The 22,819-nt window shown below is 44.6% G+C and overlaps 1 protein-coding gene across 1 annotated transcript in view; it reads left to right on the top strand.

Annotated features, from left to right (window-relative positions):
* AGBL4 (ATP/GTP binding protein-like 4) overlaps positions 1-22,819 on the top strand; it is a gene marked incomplete at its 5' end in the record, with an annotated part of 892,811 nt that overhangs the window by 869,853 nt on the left and 139 nt on the right. The window contains 2 exons of the mRNA XM_010004032.1: positions 10,191-10,287; positions 19,693-19,714. Coding sequence (XP_010002334.1) covers positions 10,191-10,287; positions 19,693-19,714 — 119 coding nt within the window. The remainder of the gene's footprint in view (positions 1-10,190; positions 10,288-19,692; positions 19,715-22,819) is intronic.

Here is a 22,819-nt window from a genome sequence, read left to right as displayed (position 1 = left end):
ATTGGAAAGAATTTGCTTTACAGAACAAAACAAAACTGAAAAACCCAAACAAACAGCCTCCTATACCTGTTATCTTTATCCACTGGGACTATGATTCAGTCCAGCCTCTCATTTTGTTGCATAGGCACTGTGCCAGAGGAAGGAGCACTGCAGCAGACAAGTCTCACCACTATAAGGAGAGTTTGAAGGGGAAGTGATTTTTATAGCTATAAGTGACACTCTGGAAAATGGAGAGATGCGAAGTTGCTACTTAGGTCTCTCCTAAACTCCAGAGGTTGCTGGTTAAATTATGGTCACAAGCATCTTGTTATGAAAGCCCTTTTCACTGGGGAGAGCAGTGACTCTAGAGCTTGCCCACCATTTCATGCTGCAGCCCCTCACAAGCACTTGCTTTGAGATGCACCTTTTATAAATCAAGGGCCACTCCTGCACTGACTGCACAGTGCTGTATTTCCAGCCACTTCAGCAAAGTTGACTGTTGTTTCATTGAGAGGAGTTTGTGGATCTGAAGTTTGGCAATGGTTTATTCCCACCCCATCAGAGAAATAAGGGGAAGAGACAGGCAGTGGAGAAGGGGAGAGCTGCAGACCTTTCCAACATCTTTATCCATACACAGCCCCACTGCTGCCAGCAGTTCTTCCCCAGGGAACATGATGTAGAAAAACAAGCCAGCTTGGGTGAGTAGATTTTTTAGCAAAGGCTTTGTGACAGCAGTCAGAGGAATGTTATTTGTGGCAGGAACTATATATAACTATATTTGTGTGTGTGTAGATTAAATATATATACGTGTGTGTGTGTGTAGTGCCTTATCACTGCATTCCAGCTTGAATTTAAAACACAAAGGAAAAATCATAGGGTTTAGAAAAAGCTAAGTTTATCTGGGAATGGGAATTAAAATAGCAGAGAGGCAATTAACTGGGGGTGGGTGGTGAGTGTATCTGGAGATTATAGAAATATTTTACTCCTTCCCTACAAAGACAAAAATAGCATTAGCTTCTCTTCCTACTTGTAACAGCTCTAATTCTCTTCTTCCCATTCGCCAACACCATTCTGGAGTGACAACCTACAGATGAGGCATGTCCAGCTGATGTGAAGAGAGCTTTGGCCCAGTTCATGTGTGTCCTTGCTCTGGGGAGGAAACCCCAGTAGGGCAGATAGCCCAAGTTCAAGTGTGGCATTGAGCCTGGAGCCTAAGTCAGCAATGCAGGCAGAAATGAGGTCTTGGCATTCATGAGCTGATGCCCCTTCTTTTTCCTTTTACTTCATTTAACTCTGGTTGTCCACTCATCCTTTAGTGCCACTCAATCCCAAGCAAAGCACCCAAAGATACCTTCATCATTTATTCATCCCTTGAGCTGGACCCACTCTGCTACCCCGACCCAGGCTGCCCTTCCTGGCTTGGCCAGCCATAGTTCCCATTGCAAAACCAATTCCCAGATTCTTTTTTGTGCTCTCACAGCCTTGGAAAAGTGCCACTCCCAGCAGAGCTTTCTGTTGCCTGCAGCCTACACCACAGTGCCTTATTCTGAATCAATACTTGCAGATACTGGAGATAACTCAGGGGGAGAAATACATTAACGTAGCTGAAGAAACAAAGATACTTATATTGTTTCTTCCTTTTTTTTTTACTTCCCTTCCCTTTCCCACAGAATAACATTTTCTTCTCTGTTCCCCCTCATCCTCTTCTCTATGATCTGCACTTAGCAGGGCTCCAGACTCTAGAATTATTTCTCACTTTTCAATAAAGCCCTAAATCTTTTTTTTAAAAAAACTGCTTGATTTAATTGAAAAATTTCAATCAATCATTTTGCCCCTTCTCTACCCTCTTGCCTCCCTCCCCTCCCCCAAACAGACCCATTTGCAGTAAATAATCTGTAGCCAGACTTTCTGCTCTAAAGAAATAAATAATTTGGAGTTTGCTGAATCCTGCCTGATCTCCCAGCTTTAAATCACTGCACTTTGTACTGAGCTCAGCCAAAATGTTGAACACACTGAAGCATGACTATTACTTGGAGGCTGCAAGTGTTTTTAAAGGTACAGCCTCTGAAGTCATGGTCATTTTTCCCTCCAAGGACAGTCTGAGATAGAAGCTAAGCCAGTTCCTGAGGGTAAGATGCCTCTTCCCTATCTTTTGCCCACTACAAATGCAGATTTTGCTTTGTCTTGAAGGCATTTACCAAAGACTGACTGAAGGTAAGAGAAATCCAGTGAATCTTTGAGCAAATTCTTAAGATGAGGTATCTTGACTGAAACCACTTAATGGCCACTAGATGGAGTCCTTTTTCAGATGGGCGATAGGTGATCTAAGACAGGTTCCAGGAGGTCTTCTCCATCTGACCCTGGGGAGCAGCTGCCCATCTTCCCAAGTGCAAATAGTTGCACTCGGAAACAGAAGAGCCTGGGATATCCCAGCCAGGGAAGGAAGGTCCCTCAGAATGACTGTGAGTCTTACAATCACTGCCAGCATTCTGCAATTCTCTTTAGCTTCCCTCTATTAAAAAACTTTAAAACCAGTTATATGCAGATTTATTTCACCAGGGAACACAATCCTCATATTTCTCAATTCCTCATATTTCTTATTTAATTATGCTTCTTAATTTCTTCTTTTTCAAATTGCTCATGTCAAAACTATTGACTATGCCCCGTCTTGAAATGCAAGCTGCAGTAGAGGAAAAATGCAGCATATAACAGACTCCTGATGCCTACTTAGGATTTATACAACTCATGAGGTTTCAACAATTTAGAGATGAAAAATGGTTTATCCACACTGTGATGTGTTGAAACACCCTCTCTACCATTTATCTTGAAACCAATTTTGTTTGGGTGGTGGTGAATGTTATGCACAAAGCCATGAGTGGAATGTCTAATGGGAATTGTCAGACACGGAACAATGGTTGTCATGCTTCTGGGCTGAGATGTGAAGGACCAAGAGGATCCCCAAGTTCAGCTCATGATTTTCCAGGGTGTTTTGGGGATTTTAATCCGAACTGGAAAATGTTGTGTTGTTCTTGCATTTCCAACAAAGCTGGAAACAAAAACAGTTAAGATGTAAGTTTTCCAGCTTTTTTTTCCCTTATGCATTTGAGAACATTCATCAGTGACAGAAGAAGATTGTGAGTGCTGGATTTTCAGGTGGATATATTGCTTCCTCTCTCATCCCTTTTTGGTATATCAGAGAGAATCAGCTCTGCAATTTCCATTGACTGTGTAAAGAGCTGAGGTCAGCTAATCCACAAGGGCTCCTTCCCAGATTTGGCAAGTGAACAGAATTAAACAGCAGCAAAGATCAGAAACGTTAAAATCACAAGAAGAGACACACCCCAGTGTTTTTCCCATAGTCTAACTAAAAATCCCTCAGACATTTATGTGAAACCAGTAAATACAGGCCCAAATTATTTGGGGGACAATTGGATAGCAGCTGTTATAATCAGGTTTTAAGTATATAATTTTTAAAGTGTACCAACATATAAAGCCATGCTGATGCAATATCTTCATGATTTAAAAATACACTGATGCTGAAAATTCACCCTTTCTGAGGTTTTCTTTTTCACCTGTGAGCTTGGTTCTGACCTCAGTCCCTCAGATAACCTCATCAGGAGTCAACACTGCCAAGACATTAAATAAACCATTTTCTTTGGTTAATTTACAGTTTAGGCCAGATTATAAGAGGACAGGTTTCCATCTCCCACTGGTGTAGAGGGACCATAAAATGGATGAAATGTAACTTACATGGAGCAATATGAAAATGGCATTAGGGTAATGGTGAAGCAGACAGAGGTGTCTCTGCAAAAATGTGCTCATACTGCTGGTAAAATGCATGTGGCTTTGGAGGTAAAAATAGGCAGTGGCCCTGTTGTGTTTCCAGTGTTACTTTGGCAGTATCTGAGACATCTTGTTCCTCTCTGTTTCTGTGCTTGCTCTGGACAGCCTGATTTTCCATTCCCTGTCTGTGTGTCTCGAATCCCATGTAGAATTAAGTGCTCCCTTTCCATGGCCACACGTGGTAGCAGCTCTGCTGCTCAGTGTTGCATGGAGGTTTCATCAGGAGCAAAATGTGTCCAGTTGGGTGGCTCCTTCGCTGGTGCTGCTGTGTTGCAGAGGGAGAGTTGGGGGTAGGGATGTGCTCCACCACGCTGCCCTCTGTTCTCCTTGAGTCTCTGCCACCCTTTGGGAGTACTTGGCTGTATCATGGCACTGCCTCCCATGCAGCACTTCCACCTTCTTGCCTTTTTTCTCTCTTCATCTCAAGATCCTTCCATTCCCCGTGTCCAGGTGTTAGCTGGGATATGCATGTTTAGTTTAGTTCATGAGAAGGCCAGAAATAATACCTGATATTGAAATGAGTTAATGGGAAATACAATGAGGTCCTTGTGGAACAGTCCCTCTGGCAGAGATAAAACAGTGCTCTCCAAGAAACATCTTCTCCAACCTCATCTTTCAGAGGAGAAGAGAAAATTACAGGCCTCTGATTACTCAGGGAGAAGACAGAACAACTTCCATCTTCATAATTTCTTCCACCTCAATCAAGCATTTCAGGAAAAAGACCTGAAAGCCTGAAATAGGCAGTAAGGGGTTTTTCCATCCTGCTCCTTCCCTGATAACACACAAGAGGAATAAAAATGAAGACTTGTCATTGCTGTTACGTTTCATTTCCAAAAGCATCTGTCGCTTCTGCGAGTGAAGTGAGGCTGTTGGGAATGGAAATACTCTCCTTGGGAAAGTCCCTTTGCAATTCTGAGGCTGCCTGTGTTCAGGTCATGTATAGATTTTAAGGCTGGATGGTCTGGTTTCATTTCTCTATCTTGACCTGCTTATTACCATGAGAGACTGTCACCAGTAACTCCCACATTGAGCCTGGTTTTTACACTGGAGCTGTGAAAAGCCCTGTTTTCCTTGGATGTGGCAGACCCTCCTCAGAAATCATGGCCATGCCCACCACAGACCCCTGAAAAACCAACAGCCTGAAGCTGAGTGCTTTCCTGGCCAGGCCCTGCTCTCTTGAAAGTCAGGGTCATCCTATCCCCTCCACACACTCCTTTTTAGAAGCTTCCTCCTTTGATAATAATTTTCCAATATATAAGCACAGAGTAGGCATTGTGACCCTTGTTTCTCTGGACTGACACTCGCAGGGAAGGGTGCATCATAAGTGCCCAGACTTTCATCATTATAAATGCTGCTGAAAATCCATAAAATAACTGCCCCCCCCCCAACCCTGCTGCCAACTCTCTATATTGCCCCAATTACACTTCGTTTGAAGGGGTCCCCCCAATTAGTTGTGAGAAGGGCAGCATCTCTTATTAGAGAATAGCATCAGCCCTGTGAAACAAAACAAGTAAGAAACTGGTGACAACAGCTCTATGAAAATAGAGGACTGGTTCTGATTTGGCCAGGCATGATGTAACATGGTGCTTCAAAGCTGTGTGATGCCATTTTCCATTTGATCTCTTGTTTGAGTCAGGAAGGGGTTTGATCCATTGATGGGAGCTGTTATAAACAGATGAGAAAACCCCATCCATATTTCTCTGGAGATCGTAGGAAGCTGACAAGATGCTAGCTGACCACAGTCACCTGGGACTCTCCCACACAAAATAACCCTCTTTTCATAAATAACAAGATTGTTGTTGCAGGGGACTGAGATTTGCTGTACAATTCAGTTTTGACAAACAAAGAGCTTCTTCTGGTTTTTAATTTGATCTATTATAAAGATTCATCTTTCTCTTTGTGTCTTGTTTTCCTTCCCCTCTTTCTCCCTTCCCTATTTTTTATTTCTTTTCCTTTCTGTCTGTCTTTAGGATAACTTAAAGCTTTGTCTTAAACAAAAGACTTGCATGGGTCTGGTCAGTGGTGCCTCTGGATTGAATGGTCACGATTTCAAATCCTGTTTAGGACTAAACTTGGACTAATTCCATAAGCTAATAACCCAGTGCAGTGTTTCAAATTGATGGAAGTGCTGTCCTCTAGATGAGACATAAAAACTGAGATCCAATCTGCTTGGCAGAGACCCCACAGGACTTATCAAAGATGAGTGGGGGCTGCTAACTGTTTTGCCCTTGTCAAATCCTTACCACCACCACAGCTTTTCTTCCTGTTTCAAAGCAGTGACACTGGACCTTATGAAAATGAGATGGGGAACTTGAAGGAGCCATTCTTTTTCTAATTATTTAAAGCAGTTTGCAGTGTCTGGCAAGAGGGAGAAAGAGAGATAATCCACTCACTTGAAAGTGAAATGACCCTGAATTTCGAAAAGGAAAACAAAAGCGAGCAAATGGTGCCACCATGCTCTGCAGCAGTGACATTATTAAATGATCAGTGAGCTATTAAAGCAGCAACATTTAGTACCTCCCCAAATGACTTGTACTGCTAACTGGTTTCCAAATTGAGATTTTTATAGCCTGCATGCACAGACAGAACAACGCTGTGGATGTGCTTTTAGAGGCTCCACCATAAGCAGGCTCTTCACAATAGGATTGATGAATCTTCTCAGTTAAAAACTAGTAACAGCTTATAAAATAGCCTACTCCCCTGTCCTCTTTTCTTACCAAGACTGGAAGCTTTGGGGTATGAGACTCGGGTAGGGAGGATAAATACTGGGAATTTTGCAGACAGCCCCTTGCATGATTCTTTAGCTTCCTAACATCTGTGAAATTTGGCAGAGTTTTGCATAAACAGACTGCTCTGACATCTTTCTCAAACTGCTGATGCCATTCCAAGAAGGAATGCTGTGAGAGTGGAGATTCCAGGAAGGGCTTTGGGCACACTGGTTTCCACTTCCAGGTAGAAATACGAACTTGGAGGAACAGTGAGTCTATGAGGGAAGGAACAGGAAAGGAAATTGCATCCACCCATAAATTTCCACTGTGACTCTCCCGAATGGAGAGTCGTATCTATCTTACAGAAACTGAGCACTCAGGATGGGAATAGCTGGGAAAAGGCCTTCTGACAAGCGTGGCTCAAGCTGGGTAAGGTGTTCTTGTGAGCAAAAGCACAGCATGTCTGTCTGCAGAAAGGAAGCTGGTTACAAAACAAAGCAACAAACCAGCAAAAGCAGGTTCTGGTTCTCGTTGCAGTTATTTATGTGCTCATAATACATGGTAGGACCAAGTGGAGTCTGGGTCTTCTGTGCACCTGAAATAAATGCAAATGTTATTACTTTGATTTGTTTTTTTCCATCAGTTCTGCACAGACACAATGCCTGCACTTGCTGAGTGAGTCAGGCCATTTCTCCCCCAGGCTGGGCAGTCACAGGGAGAGACTTACTGCTCTTCCTGGTCTTATGTAACAAGTGCCTGATTTCCATGACAGGAACTGCTCGTCTTTTGCAGAGGTGGCAGGCAGAGCAGTGGGGGTAGGACGGCCTGAGAGGTTATATTAGAACACGCAAATTTTTTCTCTCATGCTGGTTCAAGTCTCTCTTCATGAGTGCTGAAAGCCAGTTTTTCCTATTTTCTAACTTTTCAGAGGCTGCACATGGCACAAGTTGGTGTTTTCAGTTTCTTCGCAGTGTCTGTCTACCCACGTGTCCATGCTCCATGAAAAGCCTTTGCCTTTCCTGGTAATTTGGCAAACAGGAGTTCTGTGTGGGCTGCATGTTAGGTGTTAAGAACTGTAGAAAATTGTAGAAAATTATATACTTCCTTTTCCAAACTCCATGAAGGACCAGTTAGGCATAAACCATTCTTTCCTGCTGTGGGTTTAACCTGTTCTTAAAGACCTCTACTCTAGAGGTTTCCAGATGTGCTAAGGTAGGTTATCCCAGCAGTTAACGTCCTCACCTTTTGAAAGCTGTTCTTAAGAATTAAGTTCAGCAGTAGCAGTGGATTCTTTTAGGTCAAGGTTAAGGCAGAGTTGTAAGGCACCATATACAGGCATGTGTAGCCACTTCCTTGCTTGCACCCACTCTCCTCTAAGGTCTTCCACCCCCAGGACTGCAGGTCAGGTGTTTTCCACTGTGCAAACAAAAGCAGTGTAGAGAGACAAAGAAAAGGGCAGCAGGGCCATTTCTGGCAGAGAAGCCTTCTGAGATTGGCACTGACAAAATGTCCTAGAGACTTTTATTGAGTCCAATTACCACTTTATGTCTTTAAAGTGCTGAGTAAATGAAAGAAGCTACAAGATCAAGCCATGTTAGTCTTCTCAATCCCTTAAATGCTTGACAGCCCTCTCCCCTTCTTTCTGTCTTTGTCAAGACTACTTTGAACCCTTAACCTTTGCTGCTGCTTTGTGTTCGCATCTGCAGAAACCAAACTACATCGAGACTTCTCCAGATGCCAGTGAGAATCACAAAACACTTTCAAAGCAAACCTGGAACTGAGAGACTTTAAGGCTCCTCCAACTTTCTGAACTTTCCTGCACGTACGGGTAGTCTGGCCCAGCAGAGCTGGCAGGCTGCAGGGAGGCTCTCAGGGCACTGCAGCAGCCATGGAACAGCCGGTGCTGTTTCACACAACCAGTTGTCCCCGTCCCCACCGACAACAGCCGTGACACCAGCTGTTTGGGCTGTGCTGCACTGTTGGGCAGAAGAATATAGAGCCCACAGCACATATGGTTGAGGATGGCAGTCAGCATATCAAGATGGACCTTGAAGGGATTAGAAGGGATCAGATCCGTGTAACCCTCCCCAGGCACAGCAGTGGGAACTGGAAAAGTGAGACTAGATCAATGGAAAGAAAAGCAGTGTCAGGAATCTTCCTCAGCCACTAGATCAGGGCTTGACTGCAGGGCTAGCAGAGCTGGTGACTGGCTTTTTGCAGAACTAGAGCTGGAGACTGAGTCACATCAGCTTGACCTCCACTTTAAATAAATAAATAAATGGTAAACAGGGATCTCACAGTGATGCCTGGACCTGATGTCTCATGCTTACTTGTTTTCATGTATCCAATGTATGTGGGCGGGTAATACAAGCTTCATTTAGAAGCTTGTGTCTTCAGAAGCACTGCTGGAAGCCCCTGGGACACTGCTCTTCTGGAATCTTCCTCTAATGGCATCAGCAGATAACTATTGATAAAGCAGAATGTGCACACAGGCATCCAAAACAACCCCACAAAGGTTTATTTTCCTGGAGGGCTGGATGTTGGATGCAGAGGTGTATTTATACTCCCCAGGTTTGGTACCCACCTCAGCTACTGCATCAGGACACCTGAAATGGCCATTACTATGACCATTTGGGGCAGTGTCCTGGAGAAGTATATGGTTCTTATCGTGTGGGTAGGCATCAGTTCAAAACAGGCAAATAAAGGAGTCCTCAGCCCCCATAATATGAGTGTGGATAACAGTATCAACTGGGTTTCTCCCAGTTGGACATCACCCTGTTGTTGATAAGCAGGAGTTGCTCTGTAACAGGCAGACTTAGTGCTGACATTTCACACAGGCAGGAATTTCATTGCATGGATGTGTTGTCTAGGATATTGTTTTCTGAAGCATTGGCAGGTTATTCAGCTTCTTTTTAGGCAACTGAGTCTTTAGGAAGGCTGGTTCCTGTGAGGTCTCTGGCAGCTCTGATGTGCAGCACTTGCCTAGTGCAGGGCTTGGGCTTAGCTGAAGGAGGAATCCTGGCTAGTGAGGAGAGAAGAGCCCCCAGAATTACTGCTGACCTCCTCAAGGTAATCTGCTGTCCTTCCAGTTCAGTGTTGAAAGCACCATTTGAGGTCCTGAATACAATGCAATTAAAGAATGATACATTTTCCCAGGACAGTGTGGAGGTCAGTGCTAAACGTTTGAAGGGCCACAGCTTTAATACCTACCTTGACTTTGTTCACTAGTCCATGGCTGGTTCATACCACAACATTGTTGACCTCATTTCCTGGATACCAGTACTGAAATGCTGCCAGTATCCAAGCATTTTTAGGTAACTATTTTCCCTGACCATGGAAATTGGAAGGCCCCTTTGGTCTAAGGTATTACTTCATGATCACCGCAGGGATCTGCAACCAGGTGTGGGGAGAAAGGGAGATTGTTTCCTTCTATCTGTGGTTTTATGTAGCATCTGCCTGTGAAAATGAGAAGCAAACAAGATGACCCCCATTTTATCTGCTTGCCTAAGTCATTTTGCCTGAAGCCTGAGCACTGTGGGATAGTTAATGTATAACTTGCTCATGCATCAAATAGCAGTAATTTACCTTTAGACTCTGCTGTTTTTATTAATAATATTTTTAATTATTTCAGAAAAATGCTCCTTAATTAATAACTCACAGATATGAAGCTTGGAAGGAATGTGGCCAGGACATTCTTGGATTACTACAGGCTGAACTCCTTGGTGGACAGACCACTAGGACCTACTCCTAAAACTCGGTAGGTCAGAAAGCAATTTCTCTTGCTTTAGCAGGGCTGCTTTTTTAATACCTTCCATGACTAAACTTCAGTGTTACTGCATTAGGGCTTTATAATAAGCATGCTAGTCTAACTGTGCTTATTTTATTGAAATTCCATTCGGAAATAAAGCGTTTATGATCAGGAAAGATACCTGGTTTACGCCTGAAAAAAATATTCAGGGGATTTTGGAGATATCAATATCTTTCCTGAATTCTGTCTGCTGTACACCAATCTCACACCAGTATCTTTAATGGACTTACCCTTCATTTATCTCCTGAGAGTGAGAGGAGAAGCAGACACACTTTATTCTGAAAAGTTTTAATTCTAGAAGAGAAAACTTTTTCAGTGCTTCAGGAAATTACTGGCAAGCCTGTGCTAAAGGCAGGGCTCTCCGTTTTGCCTTGAATCTGCTGCAATGTTGGCAGCCAGATGGTGGGTTCCTTCTGCCAGTCCAAACAAGACCCTTTGCCTGGGATTCTCCTCTCATCTTAAGTCCTTACTCCAGCTTTACAACCAGGTTGGTGGATGTTTGTTGAAAAGCAAGTATTTTTCAACATGACGTAAGGCACCGGTGAGCAATGCACAAATGTGTGAGCAGAGGGTTTGAAATGCCCAAGCTCTTATCCCTGCAGGGCTGCTGGCTCCCTGGCTGGTGCTGGCCTGTTGGTGTCCTTTCAGTGTCTCTTAGCTTGGGTGAGGAGCAGGGGAGATACACTGAGCTTTTTGCTGAGTTCCATCACTTCTAGAACAAGCAAAGCTGAATAATGTGAGGAGAAGTGCAGAGCAGGAACCACAGCTCTTGTTTCATGGGAAACACCATATTCAGAATTTGCCTCTGTTCTGAGGGAACAGCAATAGTGCCTCTGAACTCAGAATTTCAATTTAAATGCATTTGGGCCCATTGGAATGTTTCATTTGGGATTCAACTCTTTAATGCCACAACCAAATATAATTTATATTTTACAGTGGAAAAGCCAATTCTAAATTGGTATGGGAAGCAACTGCACCTTGAAATTCACTCCCTTCTTCCCCCACTTCTTTCCCCCTTAAAAAAAGTACCTGTGGGAACAGTTGCTTGTTTGCAAAGGAACACTTTCTTATTGAAGATTTTCTAGTGATGTGTAAGATGGATGTTACAAATATTAGCCCAGACTGCAGAGCAATTGCTTGAGTTCCTTCTGCAGCCTTTAAAAATCCTCTTGCTGCAGCCATTCTGGCAGTTCCTGATATATGTGGTCAGAGCCAGCCTGACTGCTTTAGGTGTTTAAATGCCCTGCTTTGAGTCCATCTCCCTTTCTCTGCTTGTGATCTTGACACAACAGTTTAGGCTGGCTCAAGGAGGATTGTCAGTGCTGCAGTTCTCAGTGTCTTATCTGCAGAGACCTGCAGGGTTAGCAGAGAAAAGCATCTAGCATCTTCTTCTCCTCTGGAAATTGAATGTATCATTTCTCTCAGACTCCCAGGGGCCACAGCCTCCAAGGCTAAAAACCCACGACTATTACTGAACCTAATTACCAACTGACAGCAAAGTGCTTTTCCGTAGCATCATTCAGTTACCTCATCAAAAGGAATATTTGTTTGCTTTCTTCCTTTAAAATTAAAGAACCACTGACAGTGGTAACTGAAGCATTTTAATCTCATCAAATATCCATGTCCATCTCTATAGAGACAGCCATGCCAGCAGGGAAAGATACACATCTATAATCGGGTTGCACAGATCAAATTTTTCCCCTTCCCCCAGCAGAGTCTAATGGAATAAGGGATTTTTTGTTTGAGGAGTGCTACTTTGCAGTAAAATCCTAAAGACAGTAAATGTTCAGCCCAAAGCCAACAGATGTTTAAGGAATAGATTTTTAAAGATTCATGTTGCTAATTTCCTGATAGCTTTCAAATACCAGCTTTTCCTTGTAAGCAGACAAATGCCTTCTATTTGTACCCTGAGCTTTGTCACCTGACATCTGATCAGAGCCTGTATATATAGAAAATGTACATCAATGAAATGAAATTGTTCTTTGAAGCTGTCGTGATAACTGCAAACCTGTCAAAAAAAAATATCTTGCAAACTGCTGGGGAACAGAAGGGAGATATCTGTGGCTTAAATATGCCTTGGCTAGGCAGAGGCACTAGGAAAGGATTGGAATACGTAAAGTGATCCTAAATATCTGTGTAATCAAGGACTAATTATATGGCACGGTTATTAGCTTGAAACAGGACATGTTGTGCCCACAGTTTATGAAAATATATTAAAACATTACCAGATTCCACATCCTCATTGAAAGAAAGCTGCAGAATGAATAAACGTGGAAGGGACAACTGATTGGCTGCTTTGACCCAGCCTCCTACAGGCAGAACCATTTGTTTGAGGGAATTAGTGCAGCCAATATATATATATAGCAATAGCCCTGGAAACAGCAACAACCTGCAACACTTCCAGAGCACACCTGGCTGAAGGATCTTAAGGAAGGAAATGTCTATTTTGGTATCACCATGTTGCAGAGAAGGAAGTTGAAGCACAGAAAGGGAGATATGGTCCTGAGCGTCCAAAATATGCCTGGTGCCCTAATTCAGGCACCTTTCCAGAGTTCAGTGCATGCAGTCAGGCTGTCTGCCAACAGTCCTGCTCAAGCAGAGGCAAAGGGGGTAATGCAGTGGGAACTGAAATCAGGATGGTCTGGAGCAACAGGCAAGAACTGATGCAATAGCTCTTGCTATAGGACCAAGCCAGAGGCTGGGTCTAGGCTGCCCTCAGCTGTCACGTATGCTTGTGCAGCTTATTCCAAGAGGGAAAGAGGAATAATCAAAAAAAAATATCTTGCAAACTGCTGGGGAACAGAAGGGAGATATCTGTGGCTTAAATATGCCTTGGCTAGGCAGAGGCACTAGGAAAGGATTGGAATACGTAAAGTGATCCTAAATATCTGTGTAATCAAGGACTAATTATATGGCACGGTTATTAGCTTGAAACAGGACATGTTGTGCCCACAGTTTATGAAAATATATTAAAACATTACCAGATTCCACATCCTCATTGAAAGAAAGCTGCAGAATGAATAAACGTGGAAGGGACAACTGATTGGCTGCTTTGACCCAGCCTCCTACAGGCAGAACCATTTGTTTGAGGGAATTAGTGCAGCCAATATATATATATAGCAATAGCCCTGGAAACAGCAACAACCTGCAACACTTCCAGAGCACACCTGGCTGAAGGATCTTAAGGAAGGAAATGTCTATTTTGGTATCACCATGTTGCAGAGAAGGAAGTTGAAGCACAGAAAGGGAGATATGGTCCTGAGCGTCCAAAATATGCCTGGTGCCCTAATTCAGGCACCTTTCCAGAGTTCAGTGCATGCAGTCAGGCTGTCTGCCAACAGTCCTGCTCAAGCAGAGGCAAAGGGGGTAATGCAGTGGGAACTGAAATCAGGATGGTCTGGAGCAACAGGCAAGAACTGATGCAATAGCTCTTGCTATAGGACCAAGCCAGAGGCTGGGTCTAGGCTGCCCTCAGCTGTCACGTATGCTTGTGCAGCTTATTCCAAGAGGGAAAGAGGAATAACTGTACCTGTGTTAGGTGCTTATGTACCTGGAAGTGAATCCAGCAAGTCAGCAGGACCTGTGGTTAAATTCCACCTGCCCTTGTCTACAGAAGCCCCTGAGACAATTGTCCCTTGTAGATGTAGCCTTCCTTGCTGTAGAACAATGTGCACCAACCTTGCAGGAATCAGGCTCCGCTGCCTTCCCAAGAGGCCACGACGAAAATCAGGTTAGAGCCCTCAAGTATTTGCTGAGCTTGCCAGGGGGGGCAGTAGGGGTGCTGTGTTTTGGCCATGAATGGTTGGTTGCCAGCACTGAGTCTCGAACGCATTGTTGTGGTGGTCTGTGAAGGCCTGGAATGACCTTGGGGGCACCCAACTCTGCACTGGGCTATTCCATCCCAACATGTTCTCATCAGTGAGAGGAGGTATTCACAGCTGCAGGCCATAGAAATCAAACTTAGAGGCTTCTGCTCCCTCTGTAACTGAAGCATCCTCTTAGCAAACCTCACAGGTTATTCTGCCATATAACCTCCCTCCCACCACAGCTCATCCAGTCCCTCACAGGACCCTTCAGCCCTTTCCCTCTTGCTGAACTTCTGCCAACCTTCCTCTTGATCCCCTAGGAGCCCAGAGCTCTGACCACACGGCATTTCCCACATGAGAAAGTCAGAATTTGTTTCCAACAGTAACCCCAATGTGTCCTGCTGTCCTCATCATGTAAAGACCCTGTGATCCCAAACAAATGCCCAGTTCAGAAGGATAATGCCCATTGTTATCAACATGCTAAGCAATTATGTTATTGAAGGTGATGTGTCTGCAGTGAGACAGGAAAGCATCAATGACTCAGCTGGGGAGGGCAAGAAGGTTAGAATATTTTCCTGTGTGAGCTAATGAATTAAAAGCCTTGCTGAAAATGCTGGAAATTTTCTGGAGTGACAAGCTGGTAGGCCTATGAATTTCAAACAGTAAAAGAAACCTCTGCGCTGCCTACAAAAGCTGCAGAAGAGAGCACTGTCATTTAGACATGCTTTAGAGAGGCTCAAGAAAGTCTGTCCTCACACAAAGACATCTCTCTAAGGTTGGTTTAAGTAGGCATAGAGCAGGGGAGTGCAGGGCAGAAAGGGGCTGTTGGGTGGCAATGAAGGTTCATGCCCTTCCTCTCATTACTGTCCTTTTTAAAACAGCTCAGTGACCAGCAAATTCTGCTCCTGCTGCACTTACTGGAAAGCATTTGAGTGGGGCTGCCTTTGATGCTGCCAGTGGCACAGGCAGCTCTTCCTCTTACTGAATCTCTATTCCAGACTCACCTCTTTCTACTTGTGCCAGAGTAAAGGTTAAGATTGTTGGGGCTGAAAGGGAGAAGTGCCCTCCACTGAAATCTTTGTTGAAGGGCGAAAAATGTGTAAGAGATTAAGTGGAAGCAGAGTAGAGCTCTTCAGAAAGGGGTTAAGGTTGCAAAACAGAACTTTGGCTGAAAATTTGCAAGTGCCAGTCACCTTGCACTACCTTAAGTCCACCCCTTTTCCCATCTCAGCGTTGCTCTGTTCTTTCACTTTGGCTCATTGACTGCACAGCAGAGCCCTGCTCCAGCACAACATCAGCAGTGGAGCTCTTGCCTCTTTAAGCCACTGACGTATTTTCTCTGAGAGTCACCTGTTCCATGTTTCTTGTTTTCTGGACACACTGGGGTTCAAATTATAGAAGTGCTGAGTCTTTACAGCTCTGGCTGAGTTTGGGGGAACTAGGCTTTGAACAGACCCAATGTATGTATCGTGAAAAATCCTACCTGGGCCTTGCTAGTGGAGTGTTCTGCCACTCACATCTGTACCACATTTTTCTGTAGGTAAAACTCAGGCTTTCTGCTCACAGGGGTGTTGGAAGAGAAATTCCTTCCTGTGTGGGATGCTCTCTGTTGCTGATACATGTGAGAGAAAAGTCCAGAAGAAGATGAATCATTCTGCCTAAAAGCAGGCATTTGATGGCATGCAGGAAATAATGCCTGGGGCCACACACTGAACAAAAAAAGGAAAGAACAAAATATTGACTGTCCCTTCATTAATTGTGGTCTGTCCATCGTGCCCTGCATGAAGCAGCAGTCTCGTTGAAGAAAAACTAGGCTGTGATGAGGTAATTAAAGACCACATCAGAAGGCATATCTGCCAGGAGGTTGAATTAAAATTGCTCTGACAGCCTTTATTCTGGCAATTCCTCCTTTTGCTGCCTGACTTTGCAGCCTTAATGATGATGTATGAGTTCACAGCTGCACATCCAAGAGGCTGGCTAGGCCCACAGGACTGTCCCGTCATCCTCAGAGGCAATGGGCCCTGTCATCTGCATCATGGTGGGTAGAGCTGGGCAGTGTCTTTCTCTGGACGGGTACGGTCTGATAGGAGGCACTTGTGAGAGGACAACCCAGTCTTTCAAGTTTTGAGCCCCATCTTTACACTAAGGAGCTGTGTTCAGAGGTTGTGTGGTCTTGCAGGCTCAGACTGATGCCATCCCAGAGATTTGGTGCTTTCTGGCAGACGCTGTGTGTGGGTCCTTCTGTCCCACTGGGTCTGGGATGTTCTTCCCTGTTGACCTCTTGCTGTCTTGCAGAAAATCTCCTCTCTACATTTTTGAGATCTGCCTTCAGGATTTTTGAAGTTTTATCTACATCTGGCAGCTCCTTCTCTGACCTGGCCATGACTGAGATGACAGCTGAGAGTGAAGTGAGCTGAGAGAGAAGCCACCTTTTGTCTGCTTTATGTAAATGCTGCTTCTTGTCCTTCTCTAGGGGCTCTTTTTGCTGCCACCCCCAGCTCACTTCTCCCTACATTAAATCACTGTCTTGTCATCTTTCCCCCCACCCTTTTCAGTGGTTAAGAGGAGAGTCTAAGAGATAGAAAAAAGAAAACGTGGATGTCATTAAAAAATTACAAATTTTTCAGGGCAACAATACTTTAGACAAAATCTGATCTCAGTGCAACTAAGATCTTAAATAGCCCACAGCCTCCCAGGCACAGCTGCACTACAGTGCAAGAAAAATCTGGCACCTTTTTTTTTCTCATGTCTTCTCTCATATGGAAAGAGAGGCTGCTGGTAATTTTTGAGCCATTCAGTCCTTGGGCTCTGGTGACAGGACATAGGCATGTGTTCCAGAGAAAGGTCAGCAAAACCCAGGGAGGCTGTGGATCCCCCATCCCTGGAAATGTTCAAGGCCAGGCTGGATAAGGCTTTGAGCAACCTGGTCTAGTGGAAGGTGTTCCTACCCATGGCAGGGGGGGTTGGAAGTCACTGATCTTTAAGGGCCTTTCCAACCCAAACTGTTATTTGGTTCTATAAAACCCCTTAAAATCATAGAGAAAGGAGGAAATTAAATGAGGGTAGGGAAAATGAATAATCTGCAAAACCCTCCAACACCTTCCCAGCTCCCTTGTGGGTAGGATTGCAACCTATCTCAGGAATTTCACCAGAACCTCATCCATGTCCTATAGCTGTGTTGCTTTTGGAGGGATAAGTGGGACCAGACTGTATTTAAAAGTCTTCCTTGTATTATTGGCAGGGTCAAAGAGGGATGCATTAGTGCATGATCCTACCTGCTAACACAGGAATGTCATCTTACAGTTGAAGCCTGCAGACTGTCTTACCTGGCTTCCTGAGTGTTTAAATAGTGCAAAGTTCCTGTAAGTGTCTAAAAAACCCAACACTTTTCTTTATCCTCCCACATTGGCCAGTGCTTCTTTCAAAAGAAAATGTAAAAAACCCAACAAATGGCTGAGGAATCAAACAACTTCAGTTTGATTTCCCGGGCTGTAAATTGCATTAGTAATGGGAGCACCACTCTGGTTTAAAGGCAAATTATATGTTTTGCCTCAGAAATTAATTTTTGTTTTTTATCCCTTCTCTACTGGTAATTATAATCTGTCAGCTCACTCCCACACATGTCTGCACGTTTTATGCAACTCCTGGTACTAGTAACTGTTGTTAAAGAAAACCTTTCAGGTTTAAAATGGTGACACATTTGCGTGGGTTCAACGACAAGGATCCATTTGCAGGGGCTGGGGAGATTCGCAGTAGCTTGGCCAGCTCCCAGCAGAGGGCTCACCAAAATACCACAGTAGAACAATTATTTTGTCAAGGACTTTGGAACCAGAATGCTGGCTGGAAGGATTTTACTCTGGATTGAAGCACACACACACACACTCTGAAGCACATGCGAACAGCCAAATGCACCTCAAGCTCTGTCCTGCTTTCAGACAGTCCCTGAACAGAGTGTGTGTGAAAACACTTCAGGACTAGCCCAGGGAGTCAGTGTGCTTGATGAATGGCCTAGCAGGAGAAAAGAATCTGCATTGCTCTGTGAAGTAGATTGGGTCCATGTTAACAATCCCTTTCAAAATGAAGGTGCTGTCAGCTGATTTAATTTAATTTACCCTACCTTAATTTACTTTTGGAAATGAGCTAAATGAATAAATTGAATTATGGCTACTTTAACTCTGAAGGAGCATATCCACATAGGAGCTTACTGTGGTTTCACTAATCAGCTTTACATTTACACTCTAAATGTATTTGGATTAGCTCTCACAGGCATCCTCATATAAATATGCCTGGAGATACCCACCTGCTTTCGCTTTCCTTGCTTGGGCATGTTCCTCTGAGGAAGGCAGGGCTTGGTAAGCAGATTTACTGCATCTGTGTTATTTCATGCCTCACCCCCTTCTGGACTTTTCCTGTATTTCTAAAGTGCAGGACAGAGAACTCTGCTCTAAAAGCAGAGACAGTTGCTATGTGTGGTGTGGGCTGACCCAGGTAATGTCTGATGCACCTAGAGCATTAATCCTGGTATCACTCTTAATTTGAAGAAGCTCAAGACACAGGTCCTTTTGTGCTAGCACCTTGTCAGGTAAGTGCAACTCATTAATCTCCTGCTCTTCCTTAAGAAATGGAAGGATGTGGAGACAAGACAAAACCTACTCCAGGGTCAGTAAAGATATGTAACAGTGGCTGGGTCTGAGCCCCATGCATTTCTTGTAATTGCAGCTACTTCTCCTCTTGTGTAATAATGTGGTCCCAGTTACTAGCTAATCATTCCTGCCTCCATGTGCTGTCTCCTCAGTGAAGACAGTGTGCATTGCAGCAGTGAGCTGGGGAAGGAGAGCAGGAACCAAGGGCTGGACAGCAAATAGTGGGATCCCTTCTGTGGCAGAGGGAGAGCCCTCTGCAAACTCTCTGGGGAGCAGGCTCTAATACAAAGAGCAGGCTCCTCTCTCAAAGCAGGATGGACCAGCCCCTGCATTCAGAAAGGTACAGCCACAGGGTACAAACCTGATAAGATAACTAGCTACCACTGAGATTCTCCATGCACCAAGTTAATGGGGTTTGTACAGCCCAGAAATCATCATCTGATATAATAGGTGGGTTGTCATCTGGCAAGCATGAGTTCATGCTCACTTTCTGGAGACAGGCATTGGTGACCTCTTGAAAAAAAAGAAAATCAAGCCTTTGGTAATGGCTGAGGATTTCTGACCTTTGCTCTAACATTTCAGATTTGTTTTTATTACTTCTAATTGGCCTTGCTTTGCAGTGCACACATTATCTAACTGGCTGTCATTATCTGCTGGACCATTTGATTTGTGTTTCTTGTGTTTGAAACTTGTCAGACATTCCCAGAAAATACTGTGCTGCCCTTGCAGTGTCAAATGTGGGCCTAGCTAATTGTGCATCCCTGAGAGTGAAGTATTTGAAGCAATCAGGCATTGATTGTTTAGCTGAAATGGATGCAATTGAAATGTATCTCCTCTGTATGGAGGGGAAAGTGTAAAAGTTAGATCAGCAGCTACATGACAGCAGCCAGATTTCTTGGTTTCAGGGAGCAGAGGTTGGCCATTTTCCAGCCTAGATGATTCATTTTTTATCCCACTCATGTGGCTTAAGTAACTTTGTTTTCCCCTCCCTTTGCAATTTAAACACAGGATTCTCTTTTGTCCCTCTTTCATATGTGGCTGCAAAGTCTCTAATTCAAACCTCTCACTTCCCACCTCAGCTTTCCTCACTGGGTGGAAACAAGTCAAGAAATGCCACATGGCACAAACGTGCAGTTGGCGGTGCCTCTGTCAAGCTCATGGCATTTAAAGCATTAGCCTGGGTTTTGAGCCTGCTGATTCACTTAAAAACTTTAAGGATTTAAGTTTTCCTAACAATTAAAAATCTAGATGCAGTTGTTTTAGCCGTGAATATCTACAGTAGATTTGGAGCAGCCATATATAGGGTTTGTCTTCCTGCAAACAGGTTGAGAGCTACAGGAAGCAATAGGAATATTTCCATTTTGCAGATGGAATTGCTGAGATGTTAGACACTCAGTGTGAATTATGCATCTGCTGTATTTAGATAGAAGTAATTCTACTGTTGAAATCAGAGGTTGGCATTTTTTTCCCCACGGGGCTCCATAACTCAACACAGTGTTGAGATCAAGCATGTAGTGGGTTGTTGGGTTTTGTTTTTTTTTTAACTGTAAAGGTGAATGTATTCAGATTATTCAAGTGGTGATTTTTTGGATGTACAATTAGTTGACTGAGAAATGTGGTATAAATTTGGAATTGTAATTGCTATGCCTCTGAGATTTCAATTTGCAAAAGAGTGTGCATGGCTGCGAGATTAACTGCTGTACGTGTGAGGAGCATGCAGCAGAGCTAGGAGTTGATCATGACTGTCTCTCAACCAGCTGCACATCCAAAAAAATCACTTTGTCTCAAGTACCTGATGTGAACAGAGTGGTGCTTCAGTTCAGCAGATGCCTGGATGGCTGCTGAAAAAGGCCAGCGTCTAAAAACCCCACCTGTAAGTGCTGTTGGTTAGACAGGCTTTCCTTTTTCTGTCTTACCTAAATCAGGAAAAAGGAAGGAGGTTTAAGACCCCTTTTTTATTCTCTTTGCCTGTTTCACATTCTGTTTCCTTCACTTACAGAGAGGAGAATGGGAATGATGTCCAGCAGTGCTGGTCTAGTGAACTGGCCAAGTGGGTGCAGAGAAATTGGTGTCTGTGGAGAAGAGGGGGCCCCAGCATGGCCAGGAGCAGGACCTGCCCCCCTGTCCTGTACTGGGTCAGCCCTGGGCATGGGCTGTCAGCAGAGACAGGGCTGTGCTGATGCAGCCGTGGATGGATGGATGGACGGACAGACTAGCTGGCTGGCTTTCTTGTCTTTTGTGTGATTCTCTACTTGGTCCACAGCTGCTGCTGTGTTTGGGTCTCCAGCATTTTCTAGGAACATGTCAATGTAATTATACACAGAAGATAAACTGCTTGTTCTCACTTCAGTGTGCCTCTCAGGTCTCCCTCCCAGAGTCCTAATTTATTTACTTTTGTCTCAGTGTTTATCTCTTCAAAATACCACTGTGCCTTAGGTTAGTGGCTGAACTGTGGAGATGCTGTAGATGCTGAGCTGGTGGCAGCTGTGACAGCAGTGGGCAAGGGAGGGCTGCTGGAAGTAAAGCCCTCAAAGCCTTGTGCTACATCAGTCCCTACATTACTTCAATTAAAAATGTATTTTGAAACTTCCTTCTGCAAAACAAAACAGAAGAACTGCCAAAGAGACACTCTCTTGGTGGGGAAGATGGGTTGAGAAGAGTCTAATTCCTCAGGGGTGAGTCAGGGTGAAGGGATCAGGAAAACTGGTTTTCCATCAAAACTCTTTTCCTTTCAGTTCTTCCCAAGTCTGCTGCTGCATGGTTTTCAGGAAGACACTTCACTTTTGGTGACACGGCTGTGTGAACAGATACGTCCTCACCTTCCTAGTGTTGGTGTCTCAGCACCAACACCAGCTTGGCCTGAGTCTGGCATCTGGAGTAGCAAATACAGATAACTGCTACTGGGGGGAACAGGTCAAGTGCTTAAATAGTAGATCTGGCACAAGCAGAGGTTCCTCTCCATCTCCTGTCATAGCAGTAGGTGGGGGATAAACAAAATCAGCAGGGCGTGGTGAGTACTGGGGGAGCCAGGAGGTGTCTGAGTGGGCACCCTGAAGGCTTATTGGGGCCCCTTAGCTGGTGTGAGCAAGGCTGACAGTGTGGTTTGATTTCCTTCTTCAGGATAGGAACTGATGGTCAGGTTTTGCTGCTTTTTACAAAGGAGAAGCCATCAACAGTTACAGCTGCTTTTACAGCTGCACAGCCAGCTTGGCAAGAGGAGGTAATTCATGCTCTGCCAAAATAAGTAGGAAATACAGCACCACAGGGTTGGAAGTTGGTACAGGCAGGGTATGATGATGGCTGCTCAGGGCTGGTGCTGCTTATGGTGAGTGTGGAGGGATCTCACTCTCTGCTGGTGGTTTGCAGGCAGGGCTGTAAAGCTACCTTGGCTGCCAGTGGTTCCTCTGGCTCTTGGTCCCAGTGTTTGGCTCAGAGGCACCTTTGCAGTTCTAGTGTGATCTGCCAGTGCTTGTAGGGACTGCAAGGTGAAGGTCCCTGCCCTGGCATGGCCCAGAGCTGGTCTGAATGCTGAAAGCACCAGCATCATGTGTTGGCTCATGGGTGTTCCCTGGCCACACAGTGGAGTCTGTCCCTAATGAATTTGGTCCCAGCTGTGAACATCCCTGGCAGTGGGGAGAATGCAGTGGTGAGCAGACCTGTGAACCCAGCTGTCCTGTTAAGGCTATATTCCCCAGAAGGAAATATTCACAGTGATACAAGGGCTGTTAATGAGCAGAAACGAAGTGAAACGTTCCAGGCATGTTGGAGCCACAGAGGAGAGCACAGGGCTAAGTGCTGTAGCCCCAAGGGAAGCAGTGGGGCCCTTCTCCTGGAGAGCTCAGAGATAGTGCAAAGCCCTTGAAGTCTCCTGGAAGGACTAATCCTGCTCTGGCCAGAAGACAATGGGACCAGCTGGTCTTTAACCACCTCTAATTTGTCTCGAGCTGCCAAAACCCTCCTTGGAGATGCACTTCACTGTGAGAATTTACACATGGCTTCTCCTCAGAGCACATCCCCCCTGCAGCTCACCTG

The sequence above is a fragment of the Chaetura pelagica genome, unplaced genomic scaffold (assembly GCF_000747805.2).
Source record: "Chaetura pelagica isolate M959 unplaced genomic scaffold, ChaPel_1.0 scaffold18, whole genome shotgun sequence".
NCBI classification, from domain to species: Eukaryota; Metazoa; Chordata; class Aves; order Apodiformes; family Apodidae; genus Chaetura; species Chaetura pelagica.
This window is presented reverse-complemented; position numbering and strand designations above follow the sequence as displayed.